Consider the following 22898-nt stretch of genomic DNA (forward strand, 5'->3'; position numbering starts at 1 on the left):
ATGAGGGCATGTCAAAAGAATACGGGACCGATAGCCAAGATAAAGAAGCAACTTCAGTGTCCATCAAAAGATGAATGGTTAAAGAAGACGTGGTATGTATATACAATGGAATATGAGTCATAAAAATAATGAAAAATTGCCATTTAGAAAAAGCTGGTTGGACCTGAAGGGTATCATTCTTAGTGAAGTTAAGTCAGAGGAAGACAAATACTGTACATATATATCACTTACACACAGAATATAAAAAATAAAGTCACAAAAAAAGAAACAGATTCACAGATGTAGAGAAAACCAGTGGTTACCAGTGGGGAGAGGGAGGTGTGGAGGGGCACAACAGAAGTAGGAGATGAAGAGGTACAAATCACTATAAAATAAACTGCTAGAAAATAAATAAGATGCAAGGATGTAATATATAACCCAAGGAATATTGTCAATATTTCATAACTTTAAATGGAGTATAATCTATAAAAATACTGAATCATTAGGTTATGTGCCTGAAACTAACAAAATTGTAAATCACCTATATTTTAACTGAAAAAAAAAAAAAAAGGAAATACATCCCTTCCCTTACATGATTGCTAGAATTAGTGACTTGTTTTTAAAGAACAGTGACTGGTAAAAATAGCATCTTTACCGAGTGATGGGGCAGACAGCATCTCAGGCAAAGGATCAAGGCTAACATCACCAGGGCTAAGTTGTGACGATGTCAGGGACCCCCTGAAATGAAGGCATCAGAAGCAGGTTTCACTTCTATGGAACACCTCCCCTCATTCCATAACCCTCATCTCTCAAGAGAAAACCATCATACAAACCCCAATGGAGGGGCATTCTAAAAGATTTCTGACAAAACCGTCAAGGTCATGCAAGACCAGGAAAAGACTGAGAAACTGGTGCAGAAGAGAAACTAAGGAGACTTGATGACTAAATGAAGTGTGGTGCCCTGGACTGGACAGTGGAACAGGAAAAAGGACATAAGTGAAAAAAACGAATAAATCCAGAGTGTGCAGTTAATGATAATGAGCCAATGTAATTTCTTAGTCTTGACTGATGTACCTTTGGCTGTGTAAGATGTAACATTAGGGGAAACGGGTAAAGAATTTATGTAAACTCCATGCATTATCTTTGTATTTTGGGAGTAAATCTAAAATTATTCCAAAATTGGAGCTCCTGCTGTAGTGTAATGGTATCAGTGGTATCCATGGAGCGCTGGGATGCAGGTTCAATCCCTGCCCTGGCACAGTGGTTTAAAGGATTCAGCATTGCTACAGCTGCAGAGTAGGTCAAAAGTGCAACTCGGATCTGATCCCTGAGAGCAGCATATGACACAATAAAGAAAAAAGAAGTATTCCAAAATAAAAAAGTTTATTTAAAAAGAGGACACAGGAGCCAGCCTGAAAAAGCTCCCACTGTGCAAATGTAAAACAATTAAAGGACCAAAGTAAGTAATGATGGTAGTGGAGTATAACCCATTGAATGACACAGTTAACCAAGAGTTTATTTTTGATATAAAGTAGTAAATGGATAAATTGAATATCTGAAAGGCAATACAAGTGTACCTCAAAGATACAGTGGGTTTGGTTCCAGACCACTCCTAAAAGCAAGTATTTAAATAAAGTGAGTCACACACTATTTTTTGGTATAAACACATTCCTAAAAAGTAATGTTTATACCAAATAAAGCATGCAATAGCATTATGCCTAAAAAATGGGAGCTCCCATCATGGCTCAATGGAAACAAATCTGACTAGCATCCACGAGGACGCAGGTTTGATCCCAGGCCTTGCTCAGTGGGTTAAGGATCCAGCGGTGCCGTGAGCTGTGGTGTAGGTCATAAGTGTGGGTCGGATCTGGCATTGCTGTGGCTATGGTGTAGGCTGGCGGCTACAGCTCCAATTCGACCCCTAGCCTGGGAAACTCCAAATGCCCTGGGTGTGGCCCTAAAGATAATAAAGTACATACCTTAATTTAAAAATACTTTATTGCTAAAAAAAAAACTGTTATCATCTGAGCCTTCAGCACATCATACTTTTTTTTTGCAATAGTAACATCAAAGATTACTAATCACAGATCACCAAAATATAGCAAAAATGAACAAGTTTGAAATATTACAAGAATTACCGAAATGTGATACAGAGACATGAAGTGAGCAAATGCTGTTGGAAAAATGAATTGCAAATAAATCAAAGCAAAATAAAATGAGGTACGCCTGCAGAATATTGACACGGTCTTAATTAAAGTATCTTCTCTCAAAATCCTTATAAATTACAAAGGGGAAAACTTTAAATGTAGAAGCCTAGCAGATGCCTAGCACTTTAATAAAAGTCAATCAGAATGATACCTTTATCAATATGGGACAAATCTAAAACTTGTACTATGCTACAGTCATCAAAACTGTATGGTACTGGCAAAAAAACAGAAATGCAGATCAGTGGAACAGGACAGAGAGCCCGGAATTAAACCCATGCCACCTATAGTCAACTAATCTATGACAAAGGAGGCAAGAATATACAATGCAGAAAAGTCAGTCCCTTCAATAAGTGGTGCTGGGAAAACTGGACAGCCACATGTATAAGAATGAAATTAGAACACTTCCTAACACCACACACAAAAATAAACTCAACATGGATTAACACCTAAATATAAGACCAGATACTATAAAACTCTTAGAGGAAAACATAGGCTGAATACTCTCTGACGTAAGCCACAGAAATATCTTCTCAGATCTACCTCCTAGAATAATGGACAATAAATGACAGCAAATGACAGCAATGACCATAAAGAACAAAAATAAACAAATAGGACTTAAACTTAAAAGTTTCTGCTCAGCAAAGGAAACCCTAAACAAAACGAAAAGACAGCCCACAGAATTGGAGAAAATATTTGTAAATGAAGCAACTCACAAAGGATCAATCTCCAAAATTTATAAACACCTCCTGCAGCTCAATACCAAAAAAAACAAGCAAACCCATCAAAAAATGGGCAGAAGATCTAGACAGACAATTCTCCAAAGACATAAAGATGGCAAAAAAAAAAAAAACCACATGAAAAGATGTTCAACATCACTCATTATTAGAGAAATGCAAATCAAAACTGCAATGAGTTACCACTTTATACCCGCCAGAATGGCCGTCATCAAAAAGTCTACAAACAATAAATGCTGGAGAGGGTGTGGAGAAAAGGGAACCCTATTACACTGTTGGTGGGAATGTAAACTGGTGCAATCACTGTTGAAAACAGTATGGAAATCCCTCAGAAAACTAAAAATAGAATTACCATTTGATCCAGCAATCCTATTCCTGGGCATCTATCCAGAGAAAACCATGACTCAAAAAGATATATGTACGCCAATGTTCATTGCAGCACTATATATAATAGCCAAGAAACGGAAAGAACCTAAATGTCCATCGACAGAGGAGTGGATCAAGATGTGGTACATACACACAATGGAATATTACTAAGCCATTAAAAGGAAAGAAATAATGGCATTTGCAGCAACATGGATAGACCTAGAAATTATCATGCTAAGTGAAGTTTAGTCAGACAGTGAGACACCAACATCATATTCTATCACTTACACGTGGAATCTAAAAAAAGAATACAACTTCTTTGCAGAACAGATACTGACTCACAGACTTTGAAAAACTTATGGTTTCCAAAGGAGACAGGTTGGGGCTGGGGGATGGTCTGGGGGTTTGGAATGGAAATGCTATAAAACTGGGTTGTGATGATCGCTGTACAGTGATAAATATAATAAAATTCATTTGAGTTAAAAATTTTTTTAGATAAAAGTAAAACTTACACCACCCTTGATAATCCTGCCAAGCATACATAGCTCGAATCTAATTATGCCAAACTAATCTAATTATATGAAATGTCTAAACTGAAGGACACTGTAAAGTAACTGGCTTGTAATCTTCAAAAGGGGTCAAGGTTATAAAAGACAAGTTATTCTAGGCTGAAGACTAAAGAGACACAATTAAGTGCAATACATGATTCTGAATTGGATCCTTTCACCGTAAAAAATATTAATGCGACAACTCAAAAAACTTAAACGCAATCGAAAGATCAGATGGCAGTATTTTGAGTTTGATGATAATGAGGTGCATGTGCTGAAGAAAGTCCATGTCTCTAGGAAATACCCAATAAAGTTCTCAGGTTAGGAGACACTAGTTCAGAACTCACTCTCAAACCATTCAGGGGAAAAAAAAAAAAAGTTCTTTGCACCGAACTTAAAACTTTTCTGTAGGTTTGCAATTATTTCAAAATGTAAAATTTCCCAGATTCACATATTCTTGTTTATTGCCATCACTTCTACTCTAGACCAGGATGCAAAACATCCACAAGTTATAAAGCCAGAGAGATGGAGACGAATCTGAACCTTAAAGCATGCAGCTGAATTTGATGGTAGCAGAAGATCCAAAGTCCAGGAAATAAAGGCAAGCTGGGAACTAGAAGCAGATAATCACTGTAGTGGGTTGAGGAAAGATATAAAAACTGATTCACTGGGGCAAAAGGGGTAGGGTGGGGTAGGGTGAGGCTGCGGGAAAGGGGATGGGAGGAAAAGAGACAAAGGATATGCATACGAATATGGGCTCAAACAAGTGGATGAATTCTAAGGCTATTTTGGCATTTAGGTGGTAATAAATGTTTAACAGAAAGCTTCAAACAAAGGAAGAAAATGTGTAAGCATAGGGATGAAGGAAATCTAAAGATAATGACAGTAGGAGTTCCCTGGTGGCTCCATGGGTTAGGATCCAGCTTTGTCACTGCTGTGGCTCAGGTTTCATCCCTGGCCTGGAAACTTCCACATGCTGTGGGCACAGTCAAAAAAAAAAAAAATTTAAAAATAAGGATAATGACAGGGTTCCCGTCCTGGCTCAATGGAAACGAATTCGGCTAGCATCCATGAGAATACAAATTCGATCTCTGGCCTCGGTCAGTGGGTTAAGGACCCAGCGCTGCCGTGAGCTGTGGTGTAGGTGGCAGATGCAGCTCGGATACCCCATTGCTGTGGCTGTGGCATAGGCTGGCGGCTACAGTTCTGATTCGACCCCTAGCGTGGGAAACTCCATATATGCTGCAGGTGCAGCCCTTAAAAGGAAAAAAAAAAAAAAAAAGGATAATGATATTACATAAGCACAAAATTAAGCACCAAAGACCTAGAAAACAAGTTCAGAGACTCAAAATAAGTTAGAGACTCAGAAGGTAGAGACTCACAAATCTAACAACAAAAAAGAGCAAAATCTTTCTTAGCAATACTTACTGTGAAAGTGTTGATATATATGTTTCAAAGAGATACATTAGATCAATCCTTGACTTTCAACACATGTTAGGTGGGAAATATTACACTGTAATATCTTGGACTCCAGGGGAAAAAAATTCTGAACATTCACTCTGAACCAGGCACGACATGTTAAGTGTTAGAATTCCTAGGTGACCAGAGAACAATGGGCTCTTACATCCAACTTAAAGTGACATGGGTGACATTTGTAGACAGAAAACTAAGGAGCCTGACTTGGGACATTCTTGCCCAGAAGGGGAATCATCCCACCAAGGCATAAACATGGCCAACAGAAGTTTCTGATGAAAACTCTTCTCAAGAAACAGCTTTGGGGAGTTCAGTGGTTAATGTACCCAACTAATATCCATGAGGACTTGAGTTCGATCCCTGGCCTCGCTCAGTGGGTTGAGGATCTGGTGTTGCTGTCAGCTGTGGTGTGGGCCGTCAGCTACAGCTCCAATTCGACCACTAGCCTGGGAACTTCCATGTATGTGCCTTGCGTGGGCCCTAAAAAGACAAACAAACAAAAAGACAGCTTTGTATCTGCTCAAGGGGTCCATACTCAGGTGAAGTCCCAAACGCATGATCAAAATTACACTAGCCTGGAAAGGTGCTTCTCAGTTGAGGTCTGAAATCCCCAAGGGTGAGATAAGGGCTAAGCTACAAGAGACCCATTACCCCTTGAAATTACACGCAAATTTCTGTGTGCCTATGAATATCAACACTTTTTTGGAGTGAGGGTTTATAGCTTCCAACTTACTCCTAAACCATTAACTGTTGACTGATTGAATAATTATATGTGAAGCAAGTGAGTTCACTGCCAAAAGAAGCTAACATAGTCTTAACAATGCAAAAGTTGTTCATCTTACAACATACTAATCCTGAAAGCCTGCCATGTGTCAGACACATTAACACAAGTACAGCATTTTAGAACAAATAGGTGGGTAGCACCCTTCCGTTTCAAACTTCCCTCGGAACAATTCGTCAGGCTCTAGGTTAAACATTGGTGACACAAAGGTAAATATTATACAATCCCTGTCCTTTGAAATATAGTGTGTGTGAAGGGGAATTACAATCATAATACAGGGTGGGATAAGAATATGAACTTTGGAATCAACGAGACATTAGTTTTTCTCCACTTAACCACCAATAAACTGAATGGCTTTGGCCAAATTGCTTGACATTAATTTTGCATCTATTTCCCTATCAATAAAATGAGAATAAAAAATTCTGATCTTCCAGCCTTGAAAAAAGGATTACATGTACTATAAATGAAGCATAATGTATGGTACCCCACAACTGTAGGCATCCAATAAACAAAGATTATTACTGTTATTATAGAAATCCAGAGGAAAGAGAAATCTACTTTGGCTATGGGATTGCAGGAAGATCTCAACTAGACTCACAGACTCAATTTGGGGTGCCACATTTTAAGAGATGCAATGACAAAGTGATAGCAGCGTGCCCTCAGAGAAAAAAATAAGCTGGTGAGGACACTCAGACTCATGTCCTAAAACTAGTGGTCTGAAGGAAGTGAAGTTACAAGTTTAAGAAGAGAGTACCGTAAATTCTCTATATTGCTAGAGAGGAGAAGTTGGATCAAGAAATCAAAAATCCGGAGTTCCCGTCGTGGCGCAGTGGTTAACGAATCCGACTAGGAACCATGAGGTTGCGGGTTTGGTCCCTGCCCTTGCTCAGTGGGTTAACGATCCGGCATTGCAGTGAACTGTGGTGTAGTTGCAGACGCGGCTCGGATCGCGAGTTGCTGTGGCTTTGGCGTAGGCTGCAGGCTACAGCTCCGATTCGACCCCTAGCCTGGGAACCTCCATATGCCGCGGGAGCAGCCCAAGGAATGGCAAAAAGACCAAAAAAAAAAAAAAAGAAATCAAAAAATAAATTGTATATCTTTAATATAAATATGACATTTTGTAACAAAAGCTCTCTGAGGATAAAGGAGGATACCTTACAAAGCAGTGATTTCTTTGAAACTAAAGATGTTAAAAATGTCCTAGAATCCATATGTTTAGGACTCTGCAAATTGGATTTGTGTATTGGATACAATGTCTTTATCCAATACACAAATACACAAAGGGTTGGATAAAATGTCTTCTCCCATTCTTTCCAATACTAAGACTTTATTTTTTAATTAAAATTCTGTATTATTTAGGATACTACTGGTTGGTAATAACATAAGACCCAACTTGAAATAAATTAAAAATGAAGGGAATTTAGTGTCTTGGATAACTGAGAAATCCAGAGGTAGGTCAAGTTTCAGATATAGTTTGATCAAGGCTCTAGCTCAACTTCTCTACTTTTTTGTCTCTTTTCTTCCTTCCTTTCCTTCCGGATCCTCCTTTGGATGTCTGCTCTGTCCTCAGAATCAGAGAAATATGTCTCTACATTTATATCCTCTAGGAAGAAAGAGTTACCTTAACAACCAAAAGTCCTAAGCTTCTTTATTATCACTATGGCCAGGGACTACCATGTGCTGACTGGCTTAGGTCCAGCTTGCTGCCCATCTTTAACTGATTCCAATGGCAAAAGGGAAAAACTCTGTTCGTTTATATCACTTCTACAGATGGGGACCCAGATCAAAACCATTCAAACCATAGAGTTGCTAAATAATGGAGGGGCAGGTCCCCAAAGGAAAATCTGGGTGCTATTAGGAAAGACAAGAGGAAGAACAAAAACTAAATAGGCAACAGCACCAGGGCCTCAGCAAGAAACAGATGGCACACTAAAAACTAAGTAATTGGAGAGAAGTTTTTAAAGAGACCATCTACAAAGGCTTAAAGAAAGCCCATAGGTAGCAACAGTCCCCTACAGTCGCTAAGCCTAATTATGCCAGGGGAACCATTAAACAACCCAGAGATCGTCATTGCATGGAGGGATCCACTGGAAAGAAACTGTGACCTTTGAAGGAGGAAACAGCCGAGCCACAGTAAGGACCTGGGTGAATAAATGCTCCTATCTCTCTCTCCTCTGCCCTTTGGCCTCCCACTAGTGGCTCTGGCCAAACACAATCAGAAACCAGAGAATGGGGGAGCCCTGTTAGTGCAAGCCACAGTGCAGTCAGCCTCCAAGGACACACAACCGATGAGAAGAACAGAGGCAGGTCTAGAGGGACAAACAGAAGACAATCAGGTTCAACAACCGAGGACGATCCTCTGCAGATAATCATGAGCCAAAATAAATAAAGACGGACAAGTGTTCCAGGTGGTCTGAGCTTCCCACGTCTCACTTACTATCCCTCAGTACACACCATCCCCTTGGAGTGAGGCAACTGCCTCTGAGGCAAACAAAATAAAAACTGAGCCAGGTGTCTAGTCAGCAATTATACATCTTTAAATTTATGATGACTTTGTTGTCGTTACTATGTTTTAACATTCTTTCATTTGTCTGTTTCAGCTGGGCAAACAAGAGCTAAGCATAAAGCTTTCTGCCCATAGATAAGACATGAAAACCCGTGAAACCTCTAAAGGTCACTGGTTTTAAGATAAGGAAGATAAATACAAAGAGAAGAATCGAGAGACAAAACTCAAGGGGTTAGTGTTAGGGACCCCTTTTTCGGCAACAGCCTTACTTCGGAGTTGATCTCATTGAATGCTTCCCTAATCTCTTTTATCTTGTTTATTTAAAGAGCAATTCCCTTAAATAGAGCTCCCTCTTGGGTGGGACGGTAAGACACAGGTACACCCATCAATGATTTGAAGCTGGGAGTCTCTGCTCCTACACAAAGCTAATCAGATGTTATTGCACGATGTAAAGTAATTGCTTTTGGCCACACCCATGCCATGCAGAAGTTCCTGGGCCAGGGATCCTACCCACATCACAGCAGTGGCAACGTCAGATCCTTAACCTCCTGTGTCACCAAGGAACTCCTGGATTAACCTTATATTTTAGAAGCAGCATAGCTTAAATCAATGTTAAGACGCTAATCGGCAAAACAAATCACCATCTACCATATACTTTCTCTGGGAAAACACCGTTGCAAGTCCAAAAACACGTTGTAAGAAAAACCCATTAATTAGGAAATAGTCTATAAATCATCTGAGACTTCTTTGTGCGGCTTTTTAACACTCAGTGTTGTGATGCTAACCATAAAGCACTCCTCTTCTCAAATGTGTTTTCAGAGCAAAAACAAGCATTGCTGAAACACTTGTCAAGAATTTCTGCCAAGACTAGAAATTTACTGAGCCAGGGGTGTCCCAGAAATGTGGAAGTATATTACATTCCTTTAGCAGCTGTCAGTGTCCCTGTTATATTGGGACTAGGATAATAAAGTACAGAGAAAAGAGGCAGAACCCGTAATTCAATTCTGATTAGCTGCAGTAAAAACACATGAGAGATAACTTTTTGGTAGTAAAAACTACACTGAGAAAAGTAACTCTTGGAAGTAAGCAAAATAACACTCTCAATGAGAAAAGAGTTATTTCATGATGCAAGCACATCCCAGTACTGTCAGGAAAAAGTGGTGAATAATAGCCCCAGTTTAAAACGAGTAAATAATTACTTGATATATTTTTAGAGAAAACAAATACATATTTTTCAATCCCAGTTAAAGACCACCAAGCATGTGAGAAAATCCGATTAATTTTTGACTGACATAAAAGAAAAATGGAAATAAATAGCTTTTAAAAAGAAAATCAACCATAGTTTCCTGCATTTGGTTATGTGTTATTCTAAAAAGTGCCTAGTTGATAACACTATGCTTTCAAATGGGCCTCTACGAATTAACCACCAAGCTTCTTAATTAACTACCATTACAGAGTACTTTGAAATGAAAGTTACTAACACCCAAAGTGAGACAATAGACTGTTTCTTCTATTTACTGGTCCTGGCTGTTAGCCCTAAGCACTTTACATTTCCTTTTAAATACTTAAAATCCCTTTCAGATTTTTAAAATAAACATAACAAAAGCAAAATACACGCACATACATATGATATGTAAGAAAAAAACTGAGTGAACTCAAATGATATAGGAAATGAATGTCACGCTTTTTCCATTTTGAAACCCCAGTAACAATGCTACTGAAACAGAATCAGGGTAACCATAAAAGACAAACAATGTATAGAAATACAATAAGAAACACCTATTAGGGCATTACCTTATCAAAATGCTAAATTCAGAGCTGAAAAGACTATTTACACATGTAGACACACATATACACAATGGCAATTCTGAAAAAGAACCAGTCAGTGTTCACGGCATCATTATTGTTCACTATAAATAATTATAATAATTATTTTAAATACTGTAATTACATTCTCAAACACTAACATTCAAAGGCATAACTAGAAATACCAAATCATAGTGGCACGGAGTACTCAGATCTAGGCAGCTCTAAAAAATCAGAGTAGAATCCAATGCACAACTAAGAAGAAATGAGACTGGAAATGCAGGCAGAGGTCAAGTCACTGAAAGCCTGGTCTCAAATTTCTGTCCTATTATGTTATGCTTCTCAGAGTGAGGTCTGAGTGCTCCCCGGTAACAGAGGGGTGTGGTAAATCACAGGATAAATATGATGCAGCTTCCGTAAGTGTCAGGTTTATCATAAAAATTTGGAGGGAAGTTAAACAAGTTTAAGCCACTGGTTTTCTATTAAATCCAATTTCCCTAGAACATAAAATTAATATGAATTTTTCAGACAAAACATGAAGCTTCAAAGAGATTTCACTCTTGCAATAGGCTAATTCAGGTTCATTCTTCCTTAACAATTTGAGGAAAAGAGACAAAGGAGGGGGGATTTGAGGAAAAGTCTGAGAAGCACTGCTAGAACTATAGAGCCAAAGATTTCTTGTTGTTTTGTTTTGTCTTGTCTGGAACAGAAGGGCGACATGATCAGATGTGTGCTTTGGGATGCTCTCCCAGGGAAGCAGTAAACAGGATAGGCTAAAACATAAGAGGCAGCAAATAAAGCCAAGGGCAGGTGACAAAGAGAAAGGTTGTAATAATCTGTGCAAGAGTTGAAAGGGGCAGTTCCCATCGTGGCTCAGTGGTTAATGGATCCAGCTAGGAATCATGAGGTTTCAGGTTCGATGCCTGGCCTCCAGTTGATCTGGCGTTGCCCTCGAGGATCCACGTTGCCCTGAGCTGTGGTGTAGGTTGCAGACGAGGCTCGGATCTGGTGTTGCTGTGGCTCTGGAGCAGGCCGGCAGCAACAGCTCCGATCAGACCCCTAGCCTAGGAACCTCCATATGCCACGGGGGCAGCGCTAAAAGGACAAAAGACCAAAAAAAAAAGAAAAAAAAAGAGTTGAAAGTGATATGAACCAGAGTTAAAGCTATGAGAACACAGGGCTGGGAGGATTCAGGAAAGGATAGGAAGCCCACCAGACAGCACATGACTGACTGCACAGCAATGAGGCAGCAATGAGAACTTACTATTGTAGAGATGTTCGTTTTTTCAGAGCTAGGATTTCTACTACTCTAAGGTATTTGATTATTTGTATCTTTAAAAGATCCCACTCCAAAAAAAAACACACAAAAAAAAACCCCCCAAAAAAAAACAGGGAGTTCCCTGGTGGTCTAGTGGTTAGGATTTGGCACTTTTGCTGCTTCCCAGGTTCAGTCTGGTCTGGGAACTGAGATTCCACATCAAGCACTGCACACTGTCCCCAACCGACCTCCAAAAAAATTTTAAAAAAAGCTCCCACTTAAAAATGATACTTTCAGGAGTTCCCATTGTGGCTCAGTGGTTAACGAATCTGACTAGAAACCATGAGGTTGCGGGTTTGATCCCTGGCCTTGCTCAGTGGGTTAAGGATCCAGAGTTGCCGTGAGCTGTGCTGTAGGTCACAGACTCGGCTTGGATCCTGTGTTGCTGTGGCTCTGGCGTAGGCCGGTGGCTACGGCTCCGATCAGACCCCTAGCCTGGGAACCTCCATATGCCACGGGAGCAGCCCAAGAAAATGGCAAAAAGACAAAAAAAAAGATACTTTCATAGGAGTTCCTGTCGTGGCTCAATGGTTAGCGAATCCAACTAGGAACCAGGAGGTTGCAGGTTCGATCCCTGGCCTTGCTCAGTGGATTAAGGATCTGGCGTTGCTGTGAGCTTGCAGACGTGGCTTGGATCCCACGTTGCTGTGGCTCTGGTGTAGGCTGGTGGCTACAGCTCCGATCAGACCACTAGCCTGGGAACCTCCATATGCCACGGGAGCGACCCTAGAAATGGCAAAAAGACACACACACGCAAAAATGATACTTTCAGTGTGCCTTCTAATCATAGCAAGTATAAAGTTGTGGGATGCTCTGTTAAATCTGCTATACCAATAATTAAACAAAATATGAGTAAGACTTAGGAAAACTATGGTTAATGAAGAAAATACCCATGTTTTCAAAATGTTAAGAAAAAATTATAGCTGTTCTAGAAATATAACTATGCAGTTTGAGAATGAGACTTAGGAATGATTTTGATCCATAATGTGATATTCCAGAATAAATGAATGAATACATGTAGCCTCTTCTAGAAAAGAAGAGAATTTGGGTATTTAAAATATCTGATATTGGATTGTTATGATCATTATACAACTACAGATGTGATAAATTCATTCAAGTAATAAAAAACTAAAAAAATAAATGATTACTTAGAAACTGAACAAAAAGTAGTAACCTTTTATTTAAACCATGTGAGTCATCTAATAAGGAGTAAATATGTAGTTTATCCAAGTGGTGCTGACTAAAAGAAACAAAATAAAATTAAAGTTAATCCTTCACTAGGAAGATGACAGTATAATGCAGTCACTAGCAAAAAACAGATTTAGAATTGCTGCGGGAAATAAAAGACACAATACAAAAAAAAAAAAACTACCTTGCAGAACATATTCATGAAAATATTACAACTTGAGAAGATCAAGTAAATGCTAACTTTATTGGAAAATAGCAATTCTCAAGTTAAATAATCCAAAGAAAAGACTGTCTTTTAAGTGCTTTGGACATTAGCATACTTTGGCCTATTCTATTTATTTATGCAACATAGACCACTGATAGTTATAGTAGGACTGTGATCAGAAAATTTAGGAAAGGTCTAAGTATTAGAGACAATAGGAAAAAAAAAAAAACCTACACTACTCAAAAGTTATTTGTGATCAAACATTGATTTGTTTAGATTTTAAAGCTACATTATCAGAAATACTTAAAATAATTTATGGTATGGAGTTGTGGCCCTGCGGGTTACGAACCAGATTAGTATCTATGAGGATGTGGGTTCAATCCCTGGCTTCACTCAGTGGGTAAGGATCCAGAGTTGCTGTGAGCTGTGGTGCAGGTCACAGACGCAGCTCAGATCAGGTGTGGCTGCAGCTCTGACTGGACTCCTAGCCTGGGAACTTCCATATGCCACAGGTGGAGCCCTAAAAAGAAAAGAAAAAAAATTATTGTGTAAATCATCATAGAAAAAAATAAAGGCTAAGACAAGTCTGGAAACTAGTTTCTAGATCCTAACTTTATTTATTTATTTATTTATTATTTTTTGCCTATAGATGAAACTCTTCAGCTCTCAAAAACATGGCATGAGAATTTAACGTCACAGAAAAATTTAAGATACTTGGCAGTAAAAGACAATCATCTAGACATACAGATCTTATTTCAATTGCATTTGATAGTTTATGCTTGCTACCTTACAGAAAATCCTAAAATTTAGGCTAAACATAAATTCAGAATAGAGAAAGAATATCTTAAAAATACAAGTCAGTGTAATTCTCAAAAAACTCTCTCCACCACTGACAAAAGGTAATTAAAACTGTTCCTTTTATTAGACTTTGATATATTTTTTCAAGTCTCTTGAGAAGGGAGAAGAAAAATACCAACAGCAAAGCAAGCAGAGATAGAACTGTCTAAAATTCTTGGCCCAAATATTTTTAGAATTAATGCAAAGAAATGTGATAACAAATAGAGCTGACATTCTACAAAGGAAAATCAAGACACTTCTCCAGCTCTCTTTTAGACTACACACAGAGCTGCTATTTCTTCAATTAAAAAACAAAAAACAAAACAAAACCCTGCCATCTGCCTTATCCAAGCCTCCCTCTCTCTGAACTCACTTGATGAGCTTATTATTTGTGTGGGTACCGGAAGGTTGCTTCTATGAAATCAGCCCATTGCAGGTGTCCTTCTAGGTAACACCATGAAACATTACCCGCTTCATGGGAAGTGGACCATGATGGAAAGAGTTGAAAGAGGTTTGAGATGTATAAATACTGACAGAGACATTTTTACATTGCTTTTAGAAGAAAAACGGCCCCTCATACATATGGGTTATAAGGTTACATGCTCACATGTAAGGTTTAATTATATGGTAATGAGGCATGGGTCTCATTTTGTGGATTTTATGGAAGACCTGCAATTATCAAGAGGCAGCCCTCCTGTAATTCCATGTATCCTGCTACAGGAGGAAATTCACGAATTTCCCCAAATCTGCAACCATTAGGAAAGACCACCCTCCGCATCTCCGCAAAATATAGAAATTCCAGTTCTATGTGGAAAATACGTGAGCATCTAAACAATTAAGAAACCCTGTTTTAAAAAAATGTATGTATACACGCGCACAGGAAAAGATAATATCCCACGTTAACAATGGTTATCTTTAAGTATCAGACATGCAGGTGATTTCTATTTCCCTCCTTTCCCCTTTGTATTTTCCAGCTTTCCTACAAAGAAGCATCTAACTTGGGCAACTGAGAAAAAAAAAAAAAAGTCAAATAGCTGCAGAGCTTTTCATCTTAAAGCAACAGTTAATCTGGATCAAAGGCACAGAGTGGCCTATCTTTCAGCCTCCTTGGAGTCACTGAGTAACAAATACTCCAGTACTTGGCAAGGCAGACACCTCTGCAAGGCTCCCCAAAGCGCAGTGATAACCTCTCCATTCCAGGGCCTTAGCAAACTGAGGGGACAGAGTTGCCTCAGACAAACTCGGTCAAGTGCTCCTGCAACAGCAAAACTCACTACCAGCTGCCCCGTGACCCCGCCCCCCACGGCACACCCGAGTTCCAACGACCCCGGCGGGACCCTGCGCCCATCTCCAGGTGTTCCCGAACCTGCCCCGCAAAGCTGAGCCCCGCAGCTCACCTCCACTCTCCTTCACCTACTTCCTCCCCGACTCCTCCTCGGGCCCCTTCCCCCCATACACGCCCCTGGGCTAGAGGAGAAGGAAGGAGCCGGCCGGACTTAAGAGACAGCGCCGCGATTCCCGTGACCTTGGAGAAGCCACTTCGCCTTTTCAAGCCTGTTTCCTAAGGTGCCACCCTCGCGGGGTGACGGCGGGCGCAGAAACCCAGGGGCTCTGCAAACCCGACCGACCATTCTCGTAACTCTGTACGACCCCCGCCTCCCCAGGACCGCTCCCAAGCGCCGGGCACCAACCTGGACACCTCGGGGGCCGCTTCTCTCCGAAGCTCCTGCCCCGTAGCCCCAGGACGCTGCGCCTCGCAGCCCTTTCCCGTACCTGGCAGTTGCTGTCCTGGGGCAGGTTTTTCACCAGGATTTTCCTGCGGTTGCTCAGCTCCCGGCGCATCCGCTGCAGCCGCGCCGCGACCTCCTCCGGCTGCAGCGGGGCGGGCGCGGGGCCCCGGACGTCGTCGCGCGCCTCGGCGGACGGGCCGGGCCCGGGCCGCCCAGACCCCGGCTGGGGCCCCGCCGCGCCGCCCAGGCCCGCGCCCCCCTTCGCCGCCGCCGCCGCCGTCTCCCGCCGCCGCCATCTTCCCGGGTGCCCCGCGGCTGCGGGCTCCTCGGAGGCTCGAGGGGAAGGGAGAGAGCGAGCGGGAGGAGGCCCGGGCGGGGGCGAGGCGGGCCGAGGGCGCAGAGCGGCCCCAGCAGTGGGGAGGGAGGGAGAAGGAGGCGGCGCCGGAGCCAGCAGCCGGCGGGCGGGAAGAGGAAACCTGAGCGCCGAGGAGGAGCCCAGAACCACCTCGCGGGAACCTCCCCCCGGGCCCCCGGGCCCCCGGGCCCCGCGCACCGGCGCGTCCTCCTCTCCCGCCCGCAGGGGCAGCGGCGCCGCCACCCGGACACCTGTGCCCGCGCGGGCGGGCGAGCTCCCTTCCCTGCAAGGCCCTAGTGAACGCGCAGGTTTGGGCTCTGGGGTTGCAGCCCTTTGGCACGGGCTTCCTCCCCGCCCCGGGGCGGGGGGTGAGCGGGACGCCAGCCCCAGCGGTGCCACATGATACCTCAGCTGTCCCTCGGCTCCCCTCAAAACTCCCGCGCTGGGATGGCTCCGAGGCTGCAGACTCGAATTCAGACCACCCCCCCAAACCCAGGGAGGCGCACTGCTGGCTCCGGACTGTGCTCAAGATGGGCACGTCTGGCAAAGAAGTTTCAGTTTGCAATAAAAAATAAAATCTGAGGTTTTATGGGGGGCGGTTCAAAGAGAGTTGTTTCAGAGGCAATTTTATATGATTGGGGAAACCTGGTCGCAAAGTATTTTCCTAGCTGTGTCTACAAGAAAGTCTGTGCCCTTGACCTGCCCAATTTCTTAAAATGTAAACCTGGGTGGTTGCATGTGCTACATAAAAAGCGATGCTAAAACAAAGGCTGAAATGGCAGAGGAGCTGCAGCAGAGGGCTGGAGAAAACGCTACTTGGAACATTATTTTAATTGAAGTTTAGAGGGAGAGTTGCATTGTGGAACTAAGTAAAAGTGATGTCATCAGATCAAACAACTGGGGAGCCTTTGTTGACAGGCATCAGCCCAAAAGACTAACAGCAAAGAGAAACGTGCATCTGAAGCATGTAGCATGCAAATCCTCTCCCCCACCCCACCCCCACAAAAGCCTGTTTAAAGTTACTTCCTTGGGGGAAATATTTTCAGTAAATGTAACCAAAAAGTAAAAACAGAAAAAATACTATGTAGTCAGTACTTATCTTGTGCCCCCACGTACTTCTAAGTACTTTACATGTTTCATCTACTCTTTTTTAGCTTTTTATTTTTATTTTTTGTTTTTTTAGGGCCTCATGCAGGGGCATCTGGAGGTTCCCAGGCTAGGGGTGGAATTGGAGCTGTAGCTGCCAGCCTATGCCACAGCCACAGCAACAGTGGATCTGAGCTGCGTCTGCGACCTATACCACAGCTCAGGGCAGCATCAGATCCTTAACTCATTGACCTGGGCCAGGGATCAAACCTGCGTCCTCATGGATACTAGTTCCTTAACCATTGAGCCATGAGAGGAACTCCTGTTTAACCTACTCTTTACAACAATTCACTTGGGTAGGTTTTATTTTCCTCACTTTACACATGAAGAGATAAAGGCAGGTTGCTTAATTCCAAAGTCCAAGGCTCTTAACATAAAAAGATTTACCGGTAATCACTCCATCTCGAAATGACTGCTAATTTTCCTGAATTTATTCTTTGACAAATGATCTTGCATTATAGTCATGTTCATAGGAGCACTATTCCCAATAGCCAAAGGGTGGAAACCACTGAAAAAGGCCATCTATCAATGAGTAGATAAACATAGTGTCTACATACAATGGGATATTCATCAGCTATATCAAATTTTTTAAAAAATCAACTATATTAAAAAAACTGTCTACATACAATGGAATATTAATCAGCTATATTAAATTTAAAAAAAATCAAGTACTGCTACAAGACGGATAAATCTCCAAAACATGCTAAGAAACCAGACCCAAAGGCCAGGTATTATTATATTATTCTATTGTGAAATATTCAAAATAAATTAATCGATAGAGACAGAACATAGGCTGATAATTACCAGGGGTTGTAGGAGCGGGGAATAGGAAGCAACTGCTTAATGGGTACAGGTTTCCTTTTGGGGTGATAAAAACGTTTTAGAACTGGACAGAGGTGGCAGTTGCCCAATATTGTGACAGTACCAAGTAGCCACTGAGTAGTTCACTGTAAAAATTAATTAAAATGAGTTTCGCCTAACAACAACAACAAAAATTTTAATGCTACTCTGTGGTTTATATCTTTGTTACCTGCATTTTACCATATATATTTGGAACCTCTTCGTATGCCAGTATAATTGAATATCATTATTTTCCATGGCTGCATATTATTCTATTGTGAGCATTACCACAATTTATATCACTAATTGCCTAGTATGAGACATGTGTATCTATTGCAAATCACACTGAGATTAATATCCTTGTATCTATATTTGCATATTTGTAATTTTCCATAGCACAAAGAACTAGAAGCAAAATCTCTTCATCAAAGATAACTATATTTAAATATTTTGATATGTATTTCCAAACTACCTTCCTCAGTTTCCCTATCGCAAACATTGTATGTGGTGCTCTTTTTCTCTGTTTGGATGCATGATAATTTGATATCAAAATAATATCTCATTTTGGTTTTAAACTGCATTCCTTTGATTTAAAAGTTATAAGTTGTAAGTGCCAATCAAGTGCTGTTTTGTAGAGCTGAGAGACTTTGAAAAGTCTATTCCTTAAAGTGGGCAGGAAGCAGAAATAACCCTAGCATATGCTCTGACCTTGAGTTATTCATTAAGTTTGAGGACATATATTTATTTAAATGAGTACTGTTTTCTTGACACATTTATAAATGTCTCCTCTGTGCTAGACAATATATAGAAAGGCATTAAGAATACTGAAATAAAGTTTCTGTACAATAGGGGCTCAGTCTTGGGAGAAAAGTATACAAGAATTATAATTAAATGTGATAAAAATGCAAACAGAAACATAAGGAACAACCCTGGAAAAGTAGTCCTGAGTCTACTTTTAGCGATGTTGCCTTTGCTGGAAAACAAATTTTTTTTTTTCTTTTTTGGCTGCACCCGCAGCATATGGAAGTTCTTGGGGCAGGGAGTTAATCTGAGTTACAGCTGCAACCTATGCCATGGCTGCAGCCATGCTGGATCCTTAACTCACTGCACCAAAAATGGGATCAAACCCAAGCTGTGGCAGACACCAGATCCTTAACCCGCTACACCACAGTGGAAATTCCTGAAAATATTTTTCAAATTGCTTTTTTGGTATTGACTTCAGAATCTATGGCACCTTCTTCCTCATAGTTTCCGTGGTGGTGAATGGTTCACTCTTAGAGATGGGTTTGATTTTTTGGAATAATTCGGTGTTATTTGAAGACAAGCCTGGTGAATGAATCAGGTGTTCATTATGCTCTTGGGATTATAATTATGTAATTGGGGTTTTGGGCCCTAGGTGGGACACAATTTCAATGTTATCCAGTTATTAATCAATTGTATTAAGTGGTTACTTGGAATTGATCCTACTCCTTGAACAATATTGCTGTGTCCTGTAGCATGGTGGCTTTAAAACTTTTTTGACCCAAACCACTGGGAAATCTATACTATAATGGGAAATATATTTTATATCACAAACCAGTAAACACACATACATTACAATTGACATAGATTTCACAGAACAATATACCCTTACGTGATGTGGCATACTCGTATTTTGTATTCTATTCTATTTCCCTTTTTTTTTTTTGGTCTTTTGTCTTTTAGGGCCACACCCATGGCATATGGAGGTTCCCAAGCTAGGGGTCTGATCGGAGCTACAGCTGCAAGCCTATGCCACAGCCACAGCAATGCCAGATCCGAGCCGTCTGCAACCTATACCACAGCTCACAGCAACACCGGATCCTTAACCCAATGAACAAGGACAGGGATCGAACCCGAAACCACATGCTTCCTGGTTGAATTCGTTTCCATGACAGAACTCCCCTATTCTATCTCATTTTTTTTTTTTAATAGCTGGGGTGGCTCACTAAATTGATTTCATGTGCCACTGATGAGTCCCAACTGACATTTTGACAAAAACTGCTCCAGGTTTCAAATCAACTTATCTTTTCACATTACTTTGGCTCAACTGTTTTCCAGGAATTCAGGGAAATAATAGAATCTGTTGGTTTTAAATTATTTAACTGAATTTGATTATTATTGCCACATAAAGGAGATGGATGGGAACAGCAAACACTTGAAAATCCTGCTATGATTCCAAAGGCTTTAGTGTGACTCTTTAAAAAGCAGCTTCTATAGTAAACGAAAGGAACATTCTAATCTGAATCTGAAGTGGAGCACAATTATCAAGCTGCAATGTATTTACCAATGCCCACAGGTAATTATCATGAGCTATATAATTACCTTGTTCTGAAAACATGAGCCCTATGCTCAATTTTGCCTTTATTTCATAAATTATTGGTAGTTATTTTTGTCTATTTTTAAAGCACTGCAATTGGGGAAGATGTTGGAGAGGTTTAAAGAGTTTCAGTTAAAAATAATACAGCCTCTTTTATCCGAACAAAATCTGATGCTTATATGACAATGTGATGAAAGTGCATAAAAACACCTGGCAAAATGGAAGGATGATACACTTTTAGTGATCATTTATTCATTCGATGACATATATTGAGAGCCTACCATGTACCAGATACTGTACAATACACCATTTTTTTTTTTTATGGCTGCCCTGAGGCAGATGGAAGTTTCCCTGCCAGTGATCAGATTTGAGTCGCAGCTTCGATCTACACTGCATCTATGGCAATGCCAGATCCTTTAACCCACTGCCCCAGGCCAGAGATCAAACCTGTGACCTGGCACAGCAGAGATACCACCAATCCCATTGCACCACAGCAAGAACTAGCACACCAAATTTGACTGGCTTTTATTCAGAAATGGTTTTTTCTCTGGGGAATGTCATTGCAATTCAGTAATTGCCAATTCAGCATGATAATTACTACGAATTATGATACTCTTAACAGAACAGAGGGGTGACTGATTTTGATGTAGGGGAAGTTATCTTGAGGGGTTTTAAAGGACACGTAAGAGTTTTCTAGTTAATGTGAGCCAAGTACTGAAACAGGGAACAAGCAGAAAGAGGTTCCGAAACATCAAAGGGACTGGCATGTCCATGGAACAGTGAGTCTGGTGTTAGTGAAGGATATGCCACTTTGGGGAGAGTTGCAGGAAATAAATGAGAAAGGTAACAGATGTCATTCCATTTTTAGACGTTGATTTCATTTTAAGTCACAGCTTTAGTATGGCATACATGGCAATCCCATAGAGAAAAGAAGTATCAGAGACGCTTAGGCAGGGAAATTATACGATCAGATCAGACTTAGCTTTTTTTCTTCTTTTTTTCTTTTTCCTTATTATGGCCACACCTGCAGAATATGGAAGTTCCCAGGCGAGGTGTCGAATTGGAGCTATGGCTGCTGGCCTAGCCACAGCCACAGCAACACTGGATCTGAGCTGCATCTGCCATCCAAGCTGTAGCTCAGGGCAATGCCAGATCCTTAACCCACTGAGCGAGGCCATGGATTGCACCTGCATCCTCGCAGGGAGAACGTCGGGTCATTAATGAACCACTGAGCCACATGGGAACTCCCAGATTTATTTTTTTAAAAAATAACATCGACAACAATGGACAGAATGAATTGAGCAGGTCTTATGTCAGGAGACCCACTGGAAATCTTTTGAGACAAAGTGAAGACATTTATACTGGAGAAGAATAATAAAAATAACAAGTGGATTAAGCTTTCCATAGTTTACCTAAGTAACCTACATGTATTAAGTGTATAGAGCTTTACATCAGTTACCTAAACTTTAATTCTTTCTTGTTTTCCTTTGTATTATTTTAAACCCTAAAATCAACTTGTGATGTAGCTAGTACATACCTATTAACCAATGAGGGATAAAAGGCAGAGAGGGTAACTTGTCCAAAATCACACAGTAGGCAAGAGCCCCAGGATTCCAGTGCAAATCTATCTGTTGTGGAGCCCAGGTATGTAAACTTGTGTAACTGTAGCTGGAGGGGCTGGATTTGAGAGACTTTTCTGAGAACACAGTAGAGCAAAGCAGAAGCAGAATCCAGTAATGGAGAGAGCAGGATCTGGAGTGAAAATACTTGGATTCAATTCTTTGTAACTGGAGTGAGCTATTTAAAGCGTGAGAGAAAAATTCAAATATGCTAAGCCTCAGGCTTCATTTCTAAACTGAGATAATAACAGCACCCAAAAGGCTATTATTAAAGACCAGTATGAAGGTTAGATTAGGTAATGTATATAAAGGGCTTAGCAGCATGCTTAGCTCAAGGGCTACTGAAACAGGCAGCCATAGGAAGAAGAAAAAACAATTATTAATGATTTTAAAAACTTTGATGTCTCATTGGATGTCAGCAAAGAGAAAGAAGTTAAGAATGGTAGTGTTCCTTCTCTCTCTCTTTTTTTTTTTGGTTGCTCGAACAGCATGATCAAGTTCCCAGGCCAGGGATCAAACTTCACCACAGCAAGAACCCAGGCCACTGAAATGCCAACACTAGATCCTTAACCAGCTGCTCCATACGGGAACTCCAGGAGCATACTTTCTAATAAGAGAGATTAGATTGGGGGTGGGGTGGTGAAGAGTGACACTGCAACTGAAAGAAGAAATGGCTTAAGAAGTAAAAATTAGCTCAATTAAGGCATCCGAGCTTCAAGTACTGTCGTACATATAGATTAAAAATACCCAGTTGACAAATTAAAACTTGTAAGGGAACAAAATAATTTAAAAATGAGGCTTGAGGGTTCCCTGGTGGCTCAAAGGTTAAGGAGCCAGTGTTGCCACTGCTGTGGCGTGGGATCTTTCAATCCCTGGTCCAGGAACTTCTGCATGCTATCAGCACACACACACACACACACAC

At 40.9% G+C, this 22898-nt stretch overlaps 1 protein-coding gene across 1 annotated transcript in view; it reads right to left on the reverse strand.

Moving 5' to 3' along the window:
• RAVER2 (ribonucleoprotein, PTB binding 2) overlaps nt 1-16504 on the reverse strand; it is a 127442-nt gene extending 110938 nt beyond the window's left edge. The window contains 2 exon segments of the mRNA XM_047788767.1: nt 15722-15940; nt 15942-16504. Of these exon segments, the coding sequence (XP_047644723.1) occupies nt 15722-15940; nt 15942-15974 (252 nt within the window). The 5' untranslated portion in view covers nt 15975-16504.
• Between the last annotated feature and the right edge of the window lie 6394 nt (nt 16505-22898).

Source organism: Phacochoerus africanus, chromosome 8 (genome assembly GCF_016906955.1).
Source record: "Phacochoerus africanus isolate WHEZ1 chromosome 8, ROS_Pafr_v1, whole genome shotgun sequence".
Taxonomy (NCBI): domain Eukaryota; kingdom Metazoa; phylum Chordata; class Mammalia; order Artiodactyla; family Suidae; genus Phacochoerus; species Phacochoerus africanus.